This window comes from Haliaeetus albicilla, chromosome 14 (genome assembly GCF_947461875.1).
Source record: "Haliaeetus albicilla chromosome 14, bHalAlb1.1, whole genome shotgun sequence".
NCBI lineage: Eukaryota > Metazoa > Chordata > Aves > Accipitriformes > Accipitridae > Haliaeetus > Haliaeetus albicilla.
In genome coordinates this window covers 12,814,568-12,839,115 of record NC_091496.1, presented here as the reverse complement: position 1 = coordinate 12,839,115, position 24,548 = coordinate 12,814,568, and the positions used below count along the sequence as shown (strand labels likewise).

Sequence of the window (24,548 nt, the reverse complement as noted above, 5' to 3'; positions counted from 1 at the left end):
TATAGGTTCCAAATTGTGGTCTTCATGTTTGTCATGCTACTTTTTGAATGATAAATTTGCTTCTGCAAGTATTGTATTTCACTTGACAAATGAGAACGCTTTATTATTGCCTTGATTAAAAACAAAACAAACCCCAAAACTACTCATCATGCCCATACTGCTGACAGACAGTATGTGTTACATGTGTGTAGTTGTTGCAATATTGTTGGGTTTTCCTTCTTTTAAATCTGGATCTCCATCTTTAACATGCATGTGCTGGGGCTATAATAAGTATATTCCTATGTTAATGACCCTCCCAGACATCCTAAGAAGTGGGATTTAATCTCAAAACATATTTGTACTTGCATGTGCACTTCAGCTGTGATGTTTCTCAGCACCTTCAGACAAACCTAATTCATCTTAAATCTCACATAAATGTAATGGGTTTTATTTTCTGCATACAGGTAATAATTTTTTAATGCTTTTCTCCACCTGCCTTTCTAATCAGGGATGAATAGAACTCCTGAAATTAGGACTTTATATTTATTCATCTTCAGCTTCCAAAAGAAAAGGGAAACGCTTGAGCACCTTTTTTTGGTGGAGCTTTTCAAAGCTCCATTCTTTAATGTAACAAAAGAAAAAACATACAGTAGCATTCACAACACCACAGCTTTCAAAGAGCATCCATTCACTACCATATAAATAGCACAGTAAATTACTCAGTTTACCTTCCTCTCCCTAACATTCCGATGTCAAGCCTGCAAATTCAAAGGTGCACCCTTTTTTTGCCCAAAACAGAAGCTCCATTTTTTGGGCACCAAGAAATTATTTTATAAGGGAAGAATAATGCAACTTCAGTCAATTTTAAATGATATATTGTCTGTCAGCCAAGTAGATCTGTTCTGAAATGAATGGCCCTGACAGTTGGACATGGCTTATGTTACTCTGTTTAATTTCATGTCTACCGCAGAAATAGGTGAATAATGTCAATAGCTACAAAAATGATTTTAGAGGTTTCAGAATACTTCAGATATAGATACCATTGACTTAGGCAACAACAAAAGAACACGCATGCAAGACAATACGAACTTTCAGTGTCACGCTTGCTGCACCTAAACCACAAAATTTCCTAGTTTATATGTTTCCTCTGTTGCCCTATTGCATTCTAAACCCCATGGTATTATTATATAAAGTATAATACTGTGAAATATGAGGCAGATCAAAGTCTCTCTGTTGGACATCAACTTAACCAGCCCAGAAAACTGGTTTTTTCTTTAAATTTGTGCTTTTTAAAACTGCAGAAGAAAAAAATTAGTATCTAGAGCCACAGTATGAGAACTACAACTTTCAAAACACCATGCAATTTCAGAAATTAATTCAGCATTAGGCAGTTCAGTTTCTCAGCGATAACTTGAAAGACATGAACCAAGCCACAAATCTATTTACAGGAGGACTGCTTCATCTACAGTCCTCCTCTTCACACCTTACAAATGCCCTCAGCACCATTAATTCAGATAGTCTGTTGCCACTAAGAAAACAGATTTGTTCATCTCCACCCTACTCACATGGCACTGTGCGGAGGTAGAGATTGTCTCTTATGATCTGCTGGAGCTCATGGTCTACTGAACCTTTCTGGAACCGTAAATTGAGGTAGTGACGAAGGTCCTTATCAACAACGCCTCCTGCCAAGGAAAAGACAAATGAAAGCATGATTTAAAAATATATTGCTTTGACAAAAGCAATGAATCACTTGTAAAGTCTCAGTGGCTCATTTTCCTTCGTGTTTCTGCCACAATGGATGACAGTAGCACAAAGAGCTTTCTGGTTAATGCATGCAGTTGGTATAATATTATTTAGTATTGACAATTGTAAAGGTTAAAAACAGTTAGTGACAACTAACTAGCTAAATCTGTACAGTTCAGAATATACATATAGGATTATAGACAGAGGTGTTAAATTTTTTATGCACAAAACTGGAACATATTGTTATTATATAACTACCTACTTATATATATCTAAATAATACATTATCAGGTATTATGTTCCCCATGACCTGGTACAAATTTCCCACCTGCTTATTAAAAAAAAAATAAAAAAATCTTAGTTCAAAATGTCTCTATAATGTTTGGTGTTTTCAGTCCAAGTGTAACTAGAATAAAATGCAGCTGTCCTTACTGATCATATAAATATGATATAATCTTTTGTGTTATTTATTTCTAACAGCACTCACATCTGAAAAAATACTATAGCAAATGAGGGTACATATTTTATTTCCACCACTGAAAAGAATCATTAGGAATACAACATCTCAGCATAACACTGCAAATGTGGAAAAAAAATTAAATTAAAAAACCCATATTTGCCACTTTTACTATAACTCTAGGACAAAACAACTTAAAGTATTTTTAAACCACTAACTGGTGTATCATGTTCCACTATTAAAGGCACACCTATAAATCTAATCCAACGTGATTAATAAACATTTCCCAATATAGTTACTCTACATTTCTTTTAACCTGGAGTATGGATCACCTTTATAATTATGGAAAAAAGTCCATAAATAACTGCATTTCTTCCTCCTCTGAAATTCTGACATGAGAAAAACATAGAAAATCATTACTACATTGAGTTCTGGCATATATTCCCGAGATGAAAAATTGCAAGTAGATAGATCCGTAACTTGTTGCTTCATACATTCAACCTTAAAACATTTTTTCAAATGGCATTTGCTATTGAACTCTCTGCCAAAAATCTTATTGACTTGGACTATGTAAAGATTTTCCTGTAAAAAGGAACAAACAGCATTCCTACCTAATTATTTGAAAGTCACTGCAGAGCACAAATAGCTATAAATTAAAATATATTTCTCCTTACCGCTATTCCTATTTATCTGCCAATTACAAATCCATAATCTTGTTATTGCCGCTTTTTGTCAAAAACTTCAAAATCTTTTGTTCCAGATTTATAAAAAGCTTATAAATAATTTCTCTCATCTTTAGCTGAAGGCAAAAACCCAGCAGACTTTAATAACCAAAAGAAGAAAAAAAAAAAAAAGCCCCAGCTCATAATAGACACAAAGAAATACCTGTGTGCCTGGTTCCCAGAAGCTGAGAACTTCCATACAGATCTCTGTTCTTCCAGCATCCCAACTGAGCCACTTAATCTAATCTACTACTTTGGCACCACTAACCCTGTTTCTAGCAACGGGTTCTGTTTGCAGAACAGACCATCCTTACTCCTGCTAATTTCTTATGAGATTTCAGAGGAGGAGAGGGCTAGAGGATGCTGCAGAGAGACTCCCTGCTCCTGATCACAATCTGCTGTCCTTTCTGATCGGCTGCAGAGAGTAAAGGTCCTGCAGCTCTTGCTCTTCTCGCTCTAATATACAGAACATGCCCAGTGATGCAGATGCTTTCTGGCAGCCTGCGAAAATGCCAGCTCGAGAACAACAGCTGTAGCCTGCCCACTGACATAAACCTGAATCATTCAACTTATGACATAAGTAAGTTTAGGAACCTACACAGATTTCTGACCCTCAGAAGTGCATTTTTTATTTACAGCCTTTTGCTTCAAACACAGCCATTTACTTCACCATGTGTTAACGAATGCACTAAAACCTCTTAAGCACTTCATAAAAAGAGTCACCTGATATTTTTGGCAAATTGCGTATTCCAAACTGGAGTATAAAAATGTATATTTACAAGAGGAGACACCTACAGCCTTGTATTTGTTACAAAGAGATTCAAAAGCAAAAGTTTGTAACAGAGATAAAACCTGCACATGTTGCAGAGGAAAAAAACTTACCAGCTTCCAAGCACAAGCGAAACATATGATTTTTTTCTTAATATCTGAGTATATACTGTAACATTAGCAAAGTCTATTTTAAAGAGCAGTCAGATGAACTACAGACAGCACATGTACAATTGACAAATTTTCTTCGAAAGTCATTCTGTTTTCTGAGCTAAGTGACGTTTTTAAATTCTTTGGGTATAAGCTACTTTTTTTTTAATCTGGTATAATAATGAATTTTACATCCTGGAAAGTGTAAAAAATAAAACAGTTTGAGAGTCCTGAAGAGCAGATGCAATATTTTTAATTCAGCCTTCTAACTGTCATGCTTTTCTCCCCTAAAAAGCTTTGTTGTTTTACCTGATGTTTGTCAAAAGCATACTTGACTCCACATGTGCTTTCCAGGTATTTATAATAGCTGAGTTTTGAGCAGCTGACTGTTTTAAAGTACAAGCAGAACAAAATCTTGAGTGTGCTAGTATAGGGCCATAAGACTTTTTGCAAGAAACTATAGTGATTCGCAAGTATGTAAACCAGCCTTGATTTAGCAGCAGTGAATTAGATCTTGTGTTACAGACCATATAAATCGAGAATAACATGAGTAATAGTAATAGGACTCCAAAAGGCTGAAATAAGAGACAGAAAGTATTATCAACTGGTTTACTTCGGAGGGAAAAAAGAAACTTAGTGACATTGTCAATAAGTTCATAGAAAAAGAAGCAATCGGAGAGAAACTGTTTTTCCGGGCAGTAACAATACTCCACCATTTGGTGGTCCCATCCAACCAAGTTAGACAAGTGACTGACTTGGTTTCTATAAAATTCAACTTTATTTTCTCTTTTCGCAGAACACTGAAAACCATTGAGATGTTGAAAAATTCCTGACATGAACCTAACGCCCTTGTTTTCTATTATTCCAGCCAGCCCACAGTGGAGGACCTTGGAACGACGCTGAGGGACCGCCGGTGCCTGCTGCACCGTACCGCTAAGCCCACTGCAGCCGCACAGCGGCTCGCGAGGAGCAGCGAGGAGAGAAGGAGCTCACGAAGGCCACATCCTGCTCACCCTGCATGGCAGCAAAGGAAGAGCCCTCGAGCCTCAGAGGTATTATACAGCGCAAGCTTTAGAAACCCAACGCAGAGACCATAATTTGAAATGTTCTCTGGCCACTGTCACCGGAGGAGGCTGACAACTGCGCGACGGAGCATGCACTGGCTTGCAGTCATGTGGGGCTTTTTTTTTTTTCTTTTTTCTGGCTTGAGGCCTATACTCTGTTTCAGTTTCATTTCACTCCAATGAATCCCATTGCTTTGCTAGCTGGGAAATACAGGACGTGAATTAAATACTTCCAGTAATGACCTCTTGCATAATGGATGACTGGTTTAGGTACAGCTACCAATCATGATGGCAAACTCGTAACCATGACTGAATTTGATTCCAGAGATTATAAAATTAGATACACTTGGATGAACTAAAAAATGCTCTGTTTGCATGTTACACATCTGAATTTAATGAGCAAAGTGTATCTTTTTACAGTGTTTTAATGTATTTCTGTCAAGTTTCCTTCCCTTTATAATATCTAGTAGCAAAGTCCAATCAGAAAAGAAATACAATAAAGAACACACATACAAAAGGGTATTGAGTAGTTTGTAGTTCATTAGAAGATTCAAAACTGAAGACGATAATTGCCATTTCTAAGAAAATGACAGGGATAAAGGTTTATAATTTTCTCTAGCCCTAAATATTGTTAACTGTTTTTTTGTAACTTCCTATTTGGTAACCCACTGATGCTGCAGCTGGAAAACTCTTGTATTTTATTTTTCAGTGAAGGACTACTTGTAAACATGAACATCCCTCTTGCTGTTCCCACAGTGTTAGCTCTAAATAATTTATTTCTTACCCTTAACACAATTTTTATGGTTATAACTTCTCAACAAACTTTTTTGAGTATTCACCCATTAGTATTTTCTCATCTTGTATCATAATCTTTCAGTGAATTGACTTCCCCAAAACTGGTGTGGCAAATTACTTGGTTTTTTACAGTATAATCAATTGCATCTCAGCTAAGAATAATTTGCCTTAGATATTTTATTTGCTGGGATTAAAATTTAAATTATTTCAGTTTCTCTGGGTTCTATAAATACTCCTGCTTAGAAATATCTATGAGCAAGCAACACTCTTACATCTAGATTTGCATCTGTACATGACCTGTGTCTGAGGAAAATAAAGGAAATATCTTAGGATCTGTACCCTGTGAAAGCAGACAAGCTCATAAACTTTTAGTATAAACTACCTCCCCTCTTTTACTGCCCTACTTGCATCAATCTGTGTCTCCTCTTATTTTGAATAAGCTCCCACTTCTGACTGCCAAATGCCTTGGCTGAACAGGTTTTCACCAGCTTCAGTAGGACTATTCTACTGGAGAGTCTCACCCCAAAACAATTGAAAAGTTGTTAAACATAAAAGAATATTAACTGCCACATCCCCTCTTCTCTCAAAGTTTCTCTCCCCAAATGGTCCTCTCAGGAGAAGAGCGCCACACTTTTTTTTCCACAAGTCCAGTGATATTTTATTGTAATAAATTTCAAAAAAATATCTTTAAGAAAGCATTCATTAAAAAGGAATTGATGATTACCATTACTCATATGAATTGCTAGTGTTTGTAGTACAAACAATATTCTTAAAACAAATTAAGTATGTCTTATCTTAGTATGTGATTAATAAAGATGTCATGCATTTAACATTTCTGAACCAGTATGAGATGATTTGCTTTAATAGTTTCTTTAACTGGCAAAGGTAACCAAAAAAATCACTTTTAAGAGAGAATATGAAAATTCCAAGTAATACCAAAACTCTCAGTTGGATTTTATAAGGATTTGTTATTAAAATATAGCCTGCAGCTAAACCTATTATTTAAGGGAAGTTATTCTCAACAAACCTATCTGGTGCTCAGAGGAGTATAAAGATGAATGTTGGCATTTCACTAATCATATATTGGACATACTCAACCCTGGAAGTTCCTTCAGGTTTCCATGTAAAATACGTAATCACTGTAACAGTAGTCTGAAAACAGTACAACAAAACTTTAGTAAATTATAAGAAGCATGCATTACATTCCAGTCATCAGCTGAAGATGACACACTTTATTTTTAAAGCCTTTCTATCCCTAGATTAAACTCTGTGGGTCGTCTTTGAACTTCTGCCTGCCCTCTACCACTACCCTCAGCCAAGTCTGCCATCAGACTTATCTGCAAAGTCTCAACCCATCAGGGTTGAGCTATCAGCACTGTGGAACATGTGGTAAGATAAAGTGTGATGGAGAACCGACAGGGAATTATGCAAGAAAATTAGACTCCTCGGGAAGAAAATTAATTTCCTTCATACTTGGGACTACTCCAATAAATTCTATTTCATGATTCTTTACTGGAGATCTAAACAAATTTCAAGAGTAAAAGCTTTGGAAAAATTTATATCTTGGAGTTCTTATATGTGCCCTATATGATGAGAAACATCCTAAGATTTAGTTTATTGATGGGGAAGTGGCCTTCTCTTTTATAGCCTACTATTCTGTAGTCTTTCTTTTCTTTGTGTGTGGATTATATCACTAACCTTTTTTCTTATTAATCTTTTGTATTATATATCATATACATGTATACTGTATTATCACACACTGACACTTCCATCCTTAGATATATCCTTTGATTTCTCCCTCCTAGCATTTTAAATTCAAAGTTTTAAAATACAGGAGTGTAGGGCTTACAAGATAAATTGCACAGGGATGGGACTATATACAAACTATATACTGTATAAAAACCCAACAAAATCTAGCCGCACAATGAATAACTTTCTCCACGATGAGCACTCATATTTGGATGTATGTCTGCGCACAAATACGTAATTCCCCAATCTCTGTGGGTGATATGTTTCACCTGCTCTCCTCAGACGGGAGACAGGCTGAGGTTTGCACACTCTGATCTTCACAATGGAGAAGGTTTCCACTTTCTCTCTTGCTGGGAATGGAGGAATCCTCACTGCCTAAGGACAGCCTGGGTTCAATTCACCACTATGTTACACCTGCCCCTGTGGTACCTTCTACTGGGGCAGTGTGAGTAAGGACTAGATCAACAGGACACCCTGCAGCAGCAACAAGATGAGACCAGCAACACCAGAGGTAAACTGATCCTTGGAATACTGTGAAAGTATACCATGCCCTAGATTCACTTCCTTAGTTTTGTGGCTAACCTTAAGCCTCTCTTTGAAATATGAGACCCAAGTGTGCACTGTGCCTGCCGCAAGTAAAAATGTGGTTTGCAATGATACGGGGAGACTGTGTCAGCAGGAGAGTCAGCTGAGCCAAACACATCTGCATTTTGTACCTTATCTCAGATTACTGAATTTCAGCTCTTATTACACTAGCAGATCTCCAGTCCTCGTGGCTACAGAAACAGCCTTCCGTTGGGTAGCTAGTTGCAGCATCTTCCAGAGCCTGCTGCAGCATTGACGTTGAGATAGACACTCCCAATTTAACCTCAAACCCCTGCCATTTAACTAGTACACCCATTTTGTAGCTTTGCTATTTAGAGGTACTTTGTTTTGCTCTCTTCAGTTAATTGACCACCCAGCACAGTTCTTGACTGGAATTTCTGTGAAATACCATGATTTAACTGGTTGGTAAAAAAAAAGTCAAGCTGTACTTCATGTAACAGAGAGGAACAGTTTGGGGCACTTTGCTTTCGGAATACTTACGTTTTATTCAGTGTTCTAGTTAGTAGGTGCATAAACAAAGTAAAAATGATGCTCAAATATTGCTGCTGCTTCTCTGCAAAGCCTGTCTGGAAATGAACTGCCTTTTACTCTAGTTTTGAAATTCACTACAGCTAATTATGAAACAGCTGTTTGTAGGTGCCTCCAGTATATCATTGATTTGACTGATAACTTACACATAAACATTAATGATTGCTACTGAGATATTTAAAACACTGTGATTGTTTCTACAAGATTTACTACATGGGAAATAATTACCTTTACAGATGTTTCTGACAAACACTGAATTGTAAGGGATTATACATTTACTTACAAAGTGAGGATGTCAAAAATGACACTCAGCTTGTGCAGTCATATAGAGCCCAGCAATATCTGCAAGGATAGGCTTCTCCTCTAGAAATCTGAACATATTTACAGAAGTCTTAGTTCAAATACTACCTGGCATTCAGATGCTCCTACTCAGAAATCTCCTTTTATTTGGTCAAAGGGTACCACAACAGAGCTTAAGACTTGTTAAGGCCAATGTTTGTTATGTGACCTAACTCCCAGATACAGCTTCCAAAGAAGATGATAGAAAGGTCCCAACTGACTTCAACAAGAACAACTGGAAAAGGGAAATAAAACATCTTATTGGTATTCTTCTAAAGACAAAACCTCTTTGAAAATTGATGGCACATAAAGATGAAAACTCACAGAATAAGTTTAACCTGAGATTGACTGTAGCATACTAAAAACATTTGAACAGAACTAATAAGGTTGGGTTTAGCTTCAGAAAAACATTTATATTGTTATTAGGGCTGGATATATTGCCAGGAAACTGTTTTGAATTCTAGGAAAATCCACATTAGCCACGAATGTCCAATACAGAAGTTAAAAAAGGGTGGTGGTGGTGGTGGTGGTGGTGGTGGTCATAAAGATGTAAGAATTTTATTTATTAATCAAACTACAGCAGAATATTTTTTTATGTATACACTTGGGAAAAAAACCCCATGCTTCCTTCTGTGTGCTGCTTACTGACATGCTCATTAGAAAAAAACACACCTACAAATTGACTTCTCTCAAAAAGCTCGAATGCAGCATTAAGCTCTGATACATAATAATGGTAATAATGTGGGGCTCATTCATTCTGGCTGGGTACAAATTATGCCTCACTGCATCAGTTTAATTCTCTGTGCTGTAAGGGTGAGTCACCTAACACTGAAACCCTGCAGCCTCTCTTGGGGTCATCTGGTGGAGCAGCAACTTCAACACCCAGAACACCTGCAAGAAGGGCATGTTCCAACAGTATTCCTCAGGAACCAACCACACACATCTTACTTGTAACCAAAGCCACTCCTGCTCTCCACATCCAGAGCCTCTACAGTCCTCTCTGTGCTCCCCTCTGGGCTGCCTGCTCCTAAAAGCCTGTGCTGAGAGCTACATAGATAGATTGCTGGTCTTCAGGAAGAATCTGTTACAAGTTTTATTATTCATGCAAAAGAAGAACTTACAAGAATATGTTCAAAATTGTCTTACTGTGGACAAATATTCTCCTGTCCTTGCTTTGCAATGGGTAACACCAACTCCTCTTAAAAGTAGACTGCAATCACTCCTCACCTTTAATGGAAAAGTTACTGTTCTGTTTAATACTCTTTTTCTATGAATACAGCAATATGACTGTTCATCTACTAGGGACACAAATGTTCTTTTTCTCTAATACTCTTTTATCTTCTTTGTGGAAGACAATTGTGATGGAAGTTTGAGGTTTGACATGTATTTGAATAAAATATAAGAGACTGAATTGGAATAGTGGCATAGTTTTACCAGGCTTGATTTGAAAGGTATTTTACTTAAATCATAGCTGCACTTTTTTAATTGCTTGAGATACAGACTTATTTTCCTTATTACTGGAAATAATATTGCCATATTAATAGGCTGTGAATTGTGTGCTGACATTTTGTAAAAAGAGAAAGATTAATCTGGGTAAAAAAATCCCACTACACACAATTTATGAGGGAAGCGAGCTCACAGAGGCTACCATTGTATGACTTCTAATAATAGTTACAAAATATGATTTAGGGTGGTATCTGTATCATGGGAGCCAAGTTTTTTAAAGTCTTTGCAGTATCTCAGTCTGAACCCATAATGTACCGTGAAAAATCACTACCATAATAAATTACTTCCTGGCTTTCTAATAGCTTGTTGCATAAATAGCAGAACACATTTTGCAGACTTTATACTTGTGAAACTTATCAGGTGCAAGCTCAACTTGCAATAGATAAACTCAACTTTGAAAGCAGAGTTCACAACTTTACGGCTAATCTCCAAGATTGAATTGCATACATACTATCAAATGCATATCTTTCACCCAAAACACTATTTTTCTGAATCAAGTGTCATGGCATTTATATCAAGTCAAAGCAAGAGTAAAACACTGAGACAAAATAAAATGGGAGGTGCTTTACAGATAGTTTTCAGTAATGGGAAATTAAGACAACACAAAACATGCAAATAAGCCTAAGGTCAAGAAGGTGTCCTCCATCCTTATACACCACTCAATACTCAGCACCATTAAGTGACATGGTCCTCTCTTTCATTTCTGTGTGACGTTCCTTTCAGCTTGAAGTCCATAGTGATACCATCGTGCAGCTATCACACAAGTTAACCAGGGTTGTGCCCAGTCAGTAACTGAACAGCAAATTTCTCAGCACATGAAACCAAAATGAAAGCTGTGCTGGAAACTGAGCAAGTGACATTTCTTTCTAAGCCAAGTGCGGGCAAGTGCCTCAGCATGTTGAGGCCACAGGACCAGTGGATGCACTATTTAGTCCTTGTAGGATAGTGTTGAAGTGGTGATACATGATAAATGCCAAGAACCCTGTATTTCAGTCAAGAGAGAAGAGCTGATGAAATCTGTGGAGTGTGTGGGATTCTCTGGAACAAAAGCTGCAGTACTAATTAAACAGGTCGTTATTAGGCTTAAAACAAATCAGTCAAGAATTAACTAGACTAGTAGTGGACATAATATTTAGAGCTTTACAAGAAGACTGCACTGTTAATCCCATTGAAAGTGTAGCAGACATATTTCTAAGGCTACATATTATTCAGGTTTTCATTTTGCGCTGGCTTGGAATTAGGGCCTTTAACTAAAATGTTTTCTTTCCCTGCCTGGGGGGGTCCATTCTCTCTAAGGCATCCCAGATGGTTAAATATTATATAGGTGACTGTCATTAAAAAGAATTCTGATAAAATGTATGTAAAACGTTGGAAATAGTACACAATTTCACTATAAAACTGATTTTTAAAAAAGCTAGATATAGCTAGAAAAATCTATAGCAAAATAAGCATTTACTGTTTAAAATGACTGCATAACAAGGCATAAGTAATCCTATTTTATTTCCTGAAGACATCTAAAACTTCATCATTCTTTTTTTGTGCAGTCTTATAAAACAATTAATAATCTTACAAGAATAATTAATAAGTAATACTAAGAATTAAAAGACCAGCATAAAGAATAAATTTTAGTTTGGGAAAGAAAAGTGAAGGTACAAATAAGCCAAGGGGTTTGCTTGGTTTTGACATAAGGTTGAAAAAAGTACTAATTTGCCAGTGAGGCATCTTTTATTGTGACAAACTTATTAGCTATTGTAGCACAACAGCATGACAGATAGTATCTGTTACCTTAATATAAAACCCATTCAAAGTATTTTCTCACACCATCCATCACTCTAGGCAAGCTTTGAAGATGTACAGTAAAAGTACAATCAAAGCAGTGTAAATTTTGGTAAAAGATTGGGTCATACTTCAATATGAAAAATTAAAATGAAGTTGTTGAGGCCTCAATAGCCCTTTTGCATCATCATGCATTGGGTTTGCTACAGAACATCTCTAGAACAACTTTGACATTTTGCCCTATGTATGCGTTAATTAAATCCAGCAATATTTGTCATAAAATCACTCAGCTACAGGTACCAGGACATTTCAGATCAGAGGAACTATTGCTCCGTGTCAAGCTCTGGGCCGCTATGCTTAGTAGTCTGTCTCTGGCAAGCATTTTGCCAAGGCAAAGGAAGAACCAAAATGCCCATCAGAGCCTGGGTGCTCTGGCTGCTGCAATGTGGCAGGGCAGGCATCCTCTCTAAATCTGCCTCTGAATCACTCTCACTGAGGATACAATTCCTACAGTCCCTCTTTTTTTGACATATAAAAAGGAAAATCTTCCTACATATTTCAGAAAGAAGCTAGCAGGATAAAATTCAAACAAACAAATAATTCAACACCAAATACAGCAGAGAGATTTGTAGATAACCAAGCAAATTATTTCCATGTACTTACTGCTGACAGTGTTTTCTATGCAGTGACAATACCGTTCTCCACTTCTAGGCAGGGACACAGACTGCATGAACTCATGTCTCTCTATCAGTCAACAATAGCAGATCCCCAGCACACAAAGACAAAGTAGTTTCAAATTAGCTTGTTCTCAAAAAGCTACAAAAATAGGTTCGATTTTTTAAATCAAAAAATGAAAGTCTTTGTAATGTCACTCAATAAGCACTTTCAAATAAATTACTGTATGTTGCTAAGCCCGGCCAATAAAGCAATGTCTTTAGGCAATCAAAGGTACCTTTTGTGTAGTATGGTACTTTAGCATGAAAGACAGCACTTGGTCTTGGAGCACTGAAACAGCTGCTCAGTGCACGAATAAGCTGTTATATTCTGGGACAGTCTCAGTTGGTTAGCTGAGTCCCCTTGTGTTGATTTAATTAGCACTGCTGGAAAATGTAAATGACCGAAAGAGACACTGTGCATTGTGCAAAATTACATTGTGCAAAATATGTGTGCTTACATAATGTGTTTCAACACAGAAATAAAATGCTCCTGTTCCCAGGAGCTCTAGGCAGGCAGATGGTGGGTACTCCAGCAAGATCATGCACTTCGCCTGCAGAGAAGCGATGCCCTCAACCTCTGGGGAAGCAACTGCTGCTGCACTTCTGTAATACCCCAGTTTGCTGATCCACAGAACAAAACACAGGATTACAGCTGGACTAAAATTGCTCACTCTGCATCCCCAGAAGCAGGAAGGTGTCACAACAGGGGACAAAAATGAGATGACAGAGTTCTAGGCTTACTTTGTTACCCTTCAGGCACATTGTCCCCTTGGCTATGATCTACTGGACTGAAATCAATACAGTCTGGAGTTCAGAAGTATGCTTAGTTGTTTCATACAGAATTTATTACATTTTCACAGTTGTTACTTAATTAAAGGAGAAAACTAGTGGGCTAAAATCATGGGACAATAAAGAATTTGGCAAGCCACTGAGGTGTGGATTAATAGCTACACATTTCCAGCTTTATCTGTGCATGTTAAGGTCAGTATCAGTGTGCATATGGTACAAAGCCATTAAAAGAAGTGTCTCAGATATGAATATTGTCAAGAAGGATGTGCCTGTAAATCCACCTACCTTTCTCTGTTGAGATTTTGATGCACACCTCATAAAATATTAGATCTGTACTTCCCCAGTGCCATTTCCTTCTTCTAGTCTACAGACCCAATATACTATAAGTAAGCTTTACATGACGTAAGAAATGCCATCAAAGTATTTGCCTGTTTGTTTTTTGTTTTTTTTTTCTTTACAGCTTGACAGTATTAAACTATCATGCAGAGATAATGGACAAATTTATGGTTTTAAATCAGGAAGCTAGTAAAAATTTTCTGTTTGTGTAAGACTGCAATAAAAAATAGGAAATTAAAACAATAAAGGGCCAAATTCTTGGATCCTTATGCAGCTATAATGAAGAAAAACTTTTGTTCATCTCATGGGTTATCTTCTACACACATAAAGACTGAAAGGAAACAGAAGAACTTCAGCAGTTGGCTTTAAATATTTTACCTATACGCATTTTGAAACACTACACTGAGGCCTTCCGGGATACATACTGGTAGACTTGGGCCTCATATGTAGAACAATGCTAGTGTGTGAGTCAGGTCATGTCACTCATCCTATACTAATAAGCTCAAATAATGCTTATGCCAGCATAGGTCTGCATCCAGATTTTGGGGTATAAGATGTCAGAGCAGAGAAAATAGAGATGTACCCAGAGGGTTATATTTAGGGACTCTGCAAGTCTCTCTGTTGCTTTAGGATAGATGAAGAAGGATGATAACACAGGAAGAAACAAGGACTTTTCTATGCATATTTCATGCAATAAATAAAACATATCATTCACTGCACTTTAGGAAGGAGCGTTTTTGTTTCACGAGTCCCTCCAGGCTAAAATGTGCTAAGCATTCTATTTGAATGTTGAGGTTGTTTTCTGAAGGTTCCTTAAGCAGCCAGGTGATCCCCCAAAATCATAAGTTAGTTTACATGACAGAAGAACTGAAAGACTGCATCAGACTTACTCTATTTGAAGTTCTTGGAAACTGCATGGATATCTGAAAAGATGATGTGGCTTGGAGATCAATATTAATAGACAGCATGTCCTACCTATTGACCTTTCATATATTAGCAGTTCTGATAAGAAGTTAGTTATGCTTTGGTCTGAAACATGTTGGACATGAAGAATCCTGCACAAAAATTTGCATTGACACTAGTATTAATTAGCTTGGTGAGCTAGCTTGAGTAATTAAAATCTTTGAGACTTCAGTTCACAAAAATCCAATCCACTGCTGAAGGGCATGAAATGTATAAAGAGACCCTGTCTAAAACTGCTTTCTTTTTCTTCTTTTTGCTCTTTAACCTTTCCCTACTTCTCAGTATCTTCCCTTTTACCATGAATGCCGGTTTCCTTCTAGCATTTCCTTCTACCCCTTTTCTTCCCCTGTTACACTCTCATCTTGCCTTTCCCATCTCTCCTTTCTTTTTTTGATGCACTCGATACCTGTTTACTTTCTAGCGCGATAACTGAAATGTGCCATAAGGTGGTGAGTGCTGGAGTAAGCACCAGGCGTACCAGTCACACTGAGTCCACCCCAGAGGAAGAGATATCTGAAGGGCCAAAGCTCTTGATGTCCCAAACAAGGAAGCATATACAAGTATTAGATGGGTTTGTATGTATCTGCATGAATCTAACGCACCTACATCATTATACTTATTTCATGCAATAATTGTCAGAGCCAAGGAAATACCTTATAAAACAGGAAAGATCTATACATGTCTGTATCAGTATAGTACAGGCAGACAAGCCTAAAGACTTCCAGACTATAATATTGCAGGGGAAAAAATGCTTTTGCTTGCAATTAAAGAACATAATATACAAAATAGCATTTAGAGCCCCCGTTAATAATCAAATATTTTTGCAGAAAAATCTAAAGCAAGTTGCAATAGTGTTGGCGTGTCAGTTTAACTCAAAACCCAGATTCAGTACTAGCTTTCTATATTAAAAGAGTGAACTCCTGAGAGGGAATATTTAGAGCTGAGGAACTCTCTTGTTTTAACTGAGAAGGTGAGGAGAGTGCAAATTGTGTTTGCCCCAGCAAAAAAACTCCAAAACATTTCAGATTTCTAAACGTGTAATGTTGGTTGAAGCTTGGAGCAAATCATCAGAAAGACTGGCTGGCTGTTTCAAGACAGACTTCGGCTGAAGCTGTGATCTTATTCATGAGGTGAATTCAGAGGTGTTCCCCAAAGGCCTCTGGGTTTTGGTGTTTTAATTAAACAAATGGAGGAGAGGCATTTCAAAGAAAATTGAGCAGAGTAGTGTCTCCTGTACTGCAGTCTACAGGCATCTTTCTAATCAGCAAAACACCAAAGACACCAGGAAAAAAGGATCTGGGTTTTGTTCTTAAGGAACACATAAAAGATGTACTAATTCACCAGTGTCAGGAAAAAGCTGGCAGATGCCCTAATTCAGAAAGTGAACAGTCAGTGTATGGAGTTAACAGCTTTTTTGGTTGGAGATATTTCAATGATAAAGAGAATGCCGTACATCAAGGAAAACCAAGAGGAAAGCTAACATCTGAGGATACTGCCAGCATTGTAGTATCTCCTAAAAATTATCGACTAATTCTGCATGCTTTGGTGAATGGTTAAAGGAGGATCTGTCTATATTAGCAAATAATGTGGTTCAATGGCAGCAGACTGGTAGAGCGACTGGCTGAGGACCCAACATCCAGACTGTACGTGCCTTATGGGTGTTACTTAGTACTTGTTCCAGTCTAATCCCATGGACTCAGTGACCACTCATAGCTGGTCACCTCCTGGTTTATCCTCATCTCAGATGAACACAGTCCGCATCCTGTGAGACTGCTCTGCAGAATGAACTAAAATACGACACAGTAGGGACCATCAGGACATTTACTTCAGAAGAACATTCCAAATCTGAATTGAAATGCTAAAGCATGTGCACCTACATTTGCTTTCTTGCTGATCACCATCAGTATGCTGAACTCTGAAGAAAAAACTTTGCAATGACCATAGATTTCATCTCTTCATCCAACAGCTGTGGAGATGTAATGTATGACATGCGTATACATATTTCATTGAGTGTTTTGATGAAAGCAGTGTCTAAAGCAGGTTTTGATTGTAACTTTCAGAGGAATTCAGATTACGATCACTATACAAATTTGATTAATTTGTGCTGGAAATAAATTAATATCCATTAATAAATTAGAATTGTTCTGGTAATAATATAAAATTAATTTCTTATGGCAAATAGGTGTCTCCTGTTTTCATAAATTCTTTCTTTTCATGCTATACTAACATAGGCTATGCCTCTTGCTTTTGCTTCTGTTCTACAGGCAACACATAAAAGTTATCTGTTGCCCTAACAAGTACCTGAAGAGATACTAGATACTACTGCTACTTTCAGGGTTATTATTATTATTATTATTATTCATCCATGTATTAATTTGTGCCCAAAATAGAATAACCACAAGGGGAAAAGGGATGTATTTTGGGATAGCAGCCAACTACTACACCACAAACAAGAAAAAACATTACTGAAAAATACTGGATACTATAAATAATTTATTCAGTTTCATATTCAAAGTAGCCAGGCTGCCAAAGGCTATTGAAACAATGATTTGAGTTAGAAAAATGTCACTGAGCAATCTGTATGTCTGTAAACATGGAACTGAGCATGAGACAGACTTGGTATTACTTTTTTTAAATTTTTTGTTTTAAGGCAAATTACATTTTCTGAATATCTGCATCACAAATGTGGGGAATTTAAAAGCATTGCACAGAGAAGTCAGATCTATCATTTGATGGTTGCAGATTTGGAAAGATCGAAAGACGCTCCAAAGATAGGTAAAGGCACACAGTTATATTTTAAGATTACACATATCGGTGCTTGATGTTGAAGGTCAGAAAAAAACATTAGATCATTTAGTCCAACCTCCCACATGCTGCAGGACATGCTATTTCAGCCAGTGACCCCTGTATTAAGCCTATTAATTTATGTTTGCTATAGCACTTTCCAGAAAGGTCTATAGGCTTGAAGATGAGAAAAAATGGAGACTCCCTTCTTTCTTTGGTAGTTTAGTTGGCCTCAGTCTTAAAAATCATTCACTTTCCAGTCCTTGGCTAGAGTATCTGTCTTTCCCCGCAACAATGAAATACATGAAATAGCTCCATGAAAAAAATGTGTACATGTAAATGAAACCACTTTCTCTTCTGTCTTTTCTTCTTTTTTGCCCTGTTATTGTTGAGCTGAACAAACCAAGGGACTGAATTTCTGTGGTTTTATGTCTCTTGGATGTTTTTCCCTGCAGATGATTTCTAATTTGTCTACATCACGTCTAAAGAAAAGAGAGCGGAGCTGCACACAGACTCCCCACTGACTCCCCAAGACCCACAGCACACCCATGACCGCACCACAACTGAAATCGCCTCTTTACAGGAGCTAACTGAAATCAACACTTAGCTCTTCTGAAAAGCCGCATATTTTTTTCACAGTGCCTATAGAATGCTGTATATTTAAGCATATTTCAGTATCAGAACAAAAAAGCTTTCAGTGATAACACTCTTCCAACTGGCACTCACTGTACGCAGAAAAAGAGAGGATACAAGACAACTATTTAGGCAAAGGAAAATGTTGAACAATTACAAAACAAGGTAGGAAATAATTTAGTAACAGCATCAATCACATTATTCAATGGCACAGGTGACCTGTACAAAATACGCTTTACATAGCTATTTGAAAAGACTAAGGTATTTACTGTGATTTCAGAGTCAGGCACTAAAATAGGAGGCGGATGTCTATATATTTTTGCTGATCTGGGCCTAGGAAACTTCAGCATTGCAAGATAAAAACGAATGAGAAAAGCTGAAGTAAGATAAACAGAAAAATGGTTGCAAGAAGTAAGAATAAAGTCATAAATATTATTTCCTCTATGAAAACTGTCTTGCACCTTTCTGCACAATTACCTCTAAAATATCTAGTTTCCATTAAGTCATATATTTCCATAATTATCGTTTACTTGCCTAAAGTTTATAGGCAGTGATATCCCTAAATGGTGAGTTGTCTGTGATGCAGAACAAACTCTGTATTTTACAGCACAAAGATACTACAATAGAATCACATTTCTTGTTATTACTGAAATGCATGTTCTTAAATATTTTAAAACTAGGTGTGGTGGTTTTGGCTGGGGTAGAGTTAATTTTCTTCACAGTAGCTAGTATGGGGCTATGTTTTGGATTTGTGCTGAAAACAGTGTTGATAACACAGGGGTGTGTTCATCACTGCTGAGCAGGGCTTACCCAGAGCCAAGGGCTTTTCTGCTCCTCACCCCACCCCACCAGCGAGGAGGCTGGGGGGGCACAAGGAGTTGGGAGGGGACACAGCCGGGACAGCTGACCGCAACCAATCCAAGGGATATTCCAGATATGGTGGATATGGATATGATGTCATATTCAGCAATAAAACTAGGAGGAAGGCTGGCTGGGGGCCGCTGCTCGGGAACTGGCTGGGCATCGGTAGGTCGGTGGTGAGCAATTGTTTTCATTTGCATCACTTGTCTTTCTTGGGTTTTATTTCTCTCTCTGTTATTTTTCTTTTCATTACATCATCATCATTATTATTATTAGCATCATCATCATCATCATCATCATCATCAATTATTAAATTGTTCTTATCCCAACCCATGAGTTTTCTCACCTTTACCCTTCCAATTCTCTTCCCCCCATCCTGCTGTGGGAGGGAGTGAGCGAGTGGCTCTGTGGTGCTTAGCTGCCAGCTGGGGTTAAACCACAACACTAGGAAAATACAAAACTGCAACTGAATGGGAATATAGGTGTTTTGGGAGGTACTAATCATTGAGATTCTCCACCCCTCAGTTTTGTTTCTAGTAGACATTTACACAAATTCAAAATTAGTATAAAACAATGATCCTGGTCTAAACACATTTAAAATCATACTCACTTTAAATTGTACAGATAAGGGGAAGGCCAACAGAACAGCAGTTCCTTTTAATTTTCAACAGTTCTGCTATTATGAGCTCTACATCATAATAGAGACAGATCTAAAGCCACAGAAGACAAATATGTGACACTATACAATACTAAGTGATAAACTGTAAGCAATCATATCATTAAGGAATATCAGAATATATATATGCACAAGGGACAGAGTTAATGCTATTCATTCAACCTTAACTGGCATTTCGCCACTTCTGAAGGCTTAATTGTCTAACATTAACATTCTTCTTACACTCTAGGGATGTACTTTATACCACTCTTTTTGCTAAGGCAAATGTTATTGTAGCTAGGTGGTGTGTCCATCCCCCACCAAGCACTCTGTAGACAGTTCAATAGCTGCTATGCTAATAGAGGAAAATATGTATTGCTGATGAGTAGAAAAAGATAATGAGAAATTTATTCTAACAGAAGATACTTCTTGAAATTTCCAAACTCTTTTTGGCACACCACAGAAGACAGAAGACTACTCTGCATAGCATGATTATATTAGACATTATACTTATCATGTGATTCTTTTAAATAATTTAATGTTCATCTCTGATTTTCTGCAGATCTAAGTCCCTCAAAAAAGGAAGATATAGCAGTCAGTGCCCACAGAAGCATATCATTGATTATCCAGCATTATAATTCTTATTTTTTAACCAATTTCTCTCAGCCTACAGTAACAATAAGGTTTCTCTGCTTTTCCTAGACCACCCGCTAAATTATGGCACATGCTTATAACGATGGGTATGGTACATAACTCACACCTTTTATATAACCAAGACATCTCTTTCAGGAATAATGGGAACTCTGGTTTCTTCCTGCATCTGAAAGACTGCTGACCTGGTCAACTAAAGTGCCACTTTTCCGAATTGCTCCTATGGCATATCAGGACATGTAAAATTAATGATACTCTAGCCTTGGCAGATTTTTCCTACAGTATGTTTTTTTGTCTTGTTTGTAAGCACTGCACTTAAAAGTTTTCATCACTCAAGGTCTTAAGAGACCTTCCTTCAGCATCCAGAAGTCCCACTGCTTTCAAAATGAATTGATTTTGCCTTGGCCTCCATAAACAGGTACAATCTTTTCTGGCTGGTATGTGTAAGTTTTACATTCAAAAGCAGATGCTACACAAAATGCTCTTTGCGGTAAAGGATTTTCTGCATTTTAAAGAAAGGCATTCGGGCTGGTCCTTTCTCCAAGAAATATGAACTATCATTCCCCTAGAAGAAGCTTATAAGAGAGAGTCTTTCTGACTTTTTGAGCCTGTTTCTCGACTAGGAATTTTTGGTTGCTTGTTTCCAGTGCTGCTATGGTTAGGAAAGGAAGTACTAAGTTTCATTTCCAGCTGTTTTATTTAAAAATCTCAATAAAGAAAGCAGTAAATATGGCTTGCTTGCTTTAATTATTTAAAAAATTTATAGGCTTTATGTTAAAAGCAAGTTTTATTTTAAAATCTAAGTTTGGATTGTAAATGGCATCATTATTTAACAACAGTCTTCCATTTATTACAACGTCATATATTCCTTCAAAAATTACTTTGGAAGATGCTTTTCTTGAAACAAAACATTCTTTTACAACATATTTTCATTAAAATACATAGGACATCAGTAAAACGTGTAACTGGCTTCTTAAAAATAGGATTTCACATACTGTCGTGCTGTAGCTAGTTGGTGTTGGGCTTTGAAAACAATTATTTAAACAGGGATTCCTGGAACGGAGCCAGATTCATTACAGGCACTGTGTCCACTGCTGGTGAGTGCATTAGAGGTAGAAGAGACATGCTGAAAATCAATGGAACTTCCCTTACCTCACAGTAGTACGAATGACTTTTCTCTGCAAGAATGAACAGCTAACAAGTGATAAAAGCCTACAAAAAGACCAATATAGCTCTTTATTTTATATTAAGGCTACCTTAAAAATGTTAGATGCACCAGAAAGCTGAATTATCCAGTAAAGTATTTAGGCTTTTAAAATAAAACCTTGTTCTCTGCTTTTAAAATAAAACCTTGTTCTCTTTCCATTGTATAGTAGGTGGTCAAAAAACTACTTGCATTTTATGTGCTGAAGGTCAATTAGACTAATGCTGTCCTCCCGTCCACAGAATGAAATCAGTGCAAGTACGCACCTCCTGGGCTGTCTAATAAGTTCCTGTTGAGGTGCTATCTGAAAAGATCATTCAGCAGCCTCTGCATTTGAAACCATCATTTAAAAGCAATTTGTAAAACCAGCATGTTTATAAAGTTGCATTCTGGACCATGCAACTGCTAAATTCACTGTGTTTGGAAATTCTAATTCTACACATATCTACAGAAAACGGGTAAGATCAAATTTCACAGATAATCTGCTGCTCTGCTTCATAACCTGTGACTTGCACATGAATATCTTTGCAGCAAATTATCTCAATGGTGTTTTCACATCAGTAGGTTTCAGCCGCAGCATGCTACACTTTAACAAAAAGAAAATTGTTGAATTGTTACAGAAAGACTTTTTAAAATGTTTTGATGAGTCTCAGGCAAGTCTTGGGGATTCCTTCCAATAGGATTTTTACCATACGTACAGAAATACAATCTTTGGTGTTCTTTAAGGCAATCACTTTACAATCTCATAGATTCAATTGTATAAAAGTAGAGGTATTAGGCTGTTAGCACTTATTCTCATCAATTGGTTTGTTTCTCCCCATACTCTTTTCTCCCAACATAAGACAGCATTGTAACTCTTACACTGCATAATCCTGAATAAAAATACCACATTTATAAAACAGGGGAATGACAGTTACAGAGAAAAGGTATTATGCCACTAAAGAAAATTATTTTTATTCTACTTGTTATCCATTTGGTTTTGTCCCCACTTCCTATACTTCTAATCTTTGACTTCTGTATTAATAGTAAAAAAACACAATTCTCTGTGGCTCTATTACCTGCGAGGGTATATATTTCAGATTCCCCTCAAAATCCCTTTAGGATAGTTACAAAACCGAAGGCACTTATTTTTTGATGCAAAAGAAGATACGCGTGTCTAATCTTCCGCAGTTACAAACTTCGAACGGGCCACGGAGGCAGAGAGATGGCTGATGCCTGGCTGCTCTCCGCGGCCGTGGGGCACCACCCGGGCTATTTGCAATTCTTACTGAGGTCTTTATCCCCCTTCCTTCATTCACTGTTGTACGCTACTTGCTTTCATTCTCTTTCAGCTTCTAATTTCTGAAAGGCCTCCCTGATGTTGTTTTGAATTGTCAGGGAATTAATGCTACAGATACTGGAAAAGGAAAATTAAACTTGAAAACAACCCAAACCACTGAAGCTGAGGGATTCATGACTCTCACAGCCCCACTCAGCTTCCATTCTTTACTTACTGGGGATAAATTAAATGGTAACATAGAACAAATATGATTCATCTTTAGCTATCTAAAAGTCAGACATTCAGTCTGAACTAGTCATTTGGTCTCCCTCTGCAGTTAATACAGCAAGATGGGTATCATGATCCAATGCTGAAATAGATGCTTGAGACGGGAGAATAACTGGTTTGGAGAGCCTGTTTCTTTCCAAGGCCAACAAAGGGGCTGAAATTTATATGCCTAACTTTTACACGCTTAAACTGAGAGGAGACGTCCTGCCCAGCACCTTTGCAGGGCACAGCGGAGCACAAGGAGACCAAAGCTCGATGCAGCTGCAGCAGCACAAAACTGTGCTCACGTTGCAAGTCCTGCTTCCCAGCAAGGCTGATTTGCTGGAGCCCAGCACAGTGCTGTGACAGTGGTGTCTTACTTCCACCGCCTGGGCTAGGCTAACTGCAGCTATGCAGGGTGAGGTGCAAGGCCTGGCTGTAGACATGTCTTCAGACAGGATAAAAGAGAAGTGGGATCAGTAAGGAGAAAGAGAAAAAAAGATTTGATCCTAGGCTAATGCAGGAAGACACGACACTAGCATTCAGAAACCAAAGTGTCTCATAAGACTGCCCACAGTGAAATTTTTGTTCTCTCCACTTCCAAACTTTCTACCAACAGCCTCACCACTCCTTCCAACACACTTTCCCCTGCTGACCCAACATTTTGGCATAATTCCTGGTTAGATTTCATGATGGACAGTTAGTTTCCTAGTCAAACTATCAACCAAAAATTTGCCAAAATATCCATCAACGTTGTTTTTAAATTTCTTTTTAGAATACCATATGGGAAGTGAATAAGCTGTTAAAGTTCTTCTTGCGTTGTACTGAGAATATTACTTTGATTCCTTGCGCGACTTAGGACACAACAGTGATAAAGTGACATAGAAACTGGGATCTTTTAATTAATTCTTTTCAGGCATCTATTGAAATGTTAAATCTGCATACTCCACAATATATAGCAGTGTGACCAATATCAAGAGTTTGATCCTAAATCTCTATGGATTAGTTGTCTAAAAGGTTTAACTGAAGAAACTGAAAGCAAAAAAGTATTGCTGTCAACAGAAGTGCTATTTTCCAGAGAGCATTAGGAACATTCAATAAAGCAGACATATGGATGCACTTTATCCTATCAAAAAATAATGTTAAAAATTTTCTCTAGAGTAAAAACTCAAGGGTCACTTGAGAATCCATTAGAAGCTGTTTTGGAGGGGTGGAAAGTGAGGTATTAAAAGAAATAAAATATGTATGA

General features: G+C 37.4%; 1 protein-coding gene across 5 annotated transcripts in view; it reads right to left on the bottom strand.

Moving 5' to 3' along the window:
- MAGI2 (membrane associated guanylate kinase, WW and PDZ domain containing 2) overlaps window positions 1–24,548 on the bottom strand; it is a 760,905-nt gene that overhangs the window by 524,701 nt on the left and 211,656 nt on the right. For all 5 annotated transcript variants that reach the window (XM_069801726.1, XM_069801727.1, XM_069801731.1 and 2 more), the window contains exon 2: window positions 1,545–1,661. In XM_069801726.1, coding sequence (XP_069657827.1) covers window positions 1,545–1,661 — 117 coding nt within the window. The remainder of the gene's footprint in view (window positions 1–1,544; window positions 1,662–24,548) is intronic.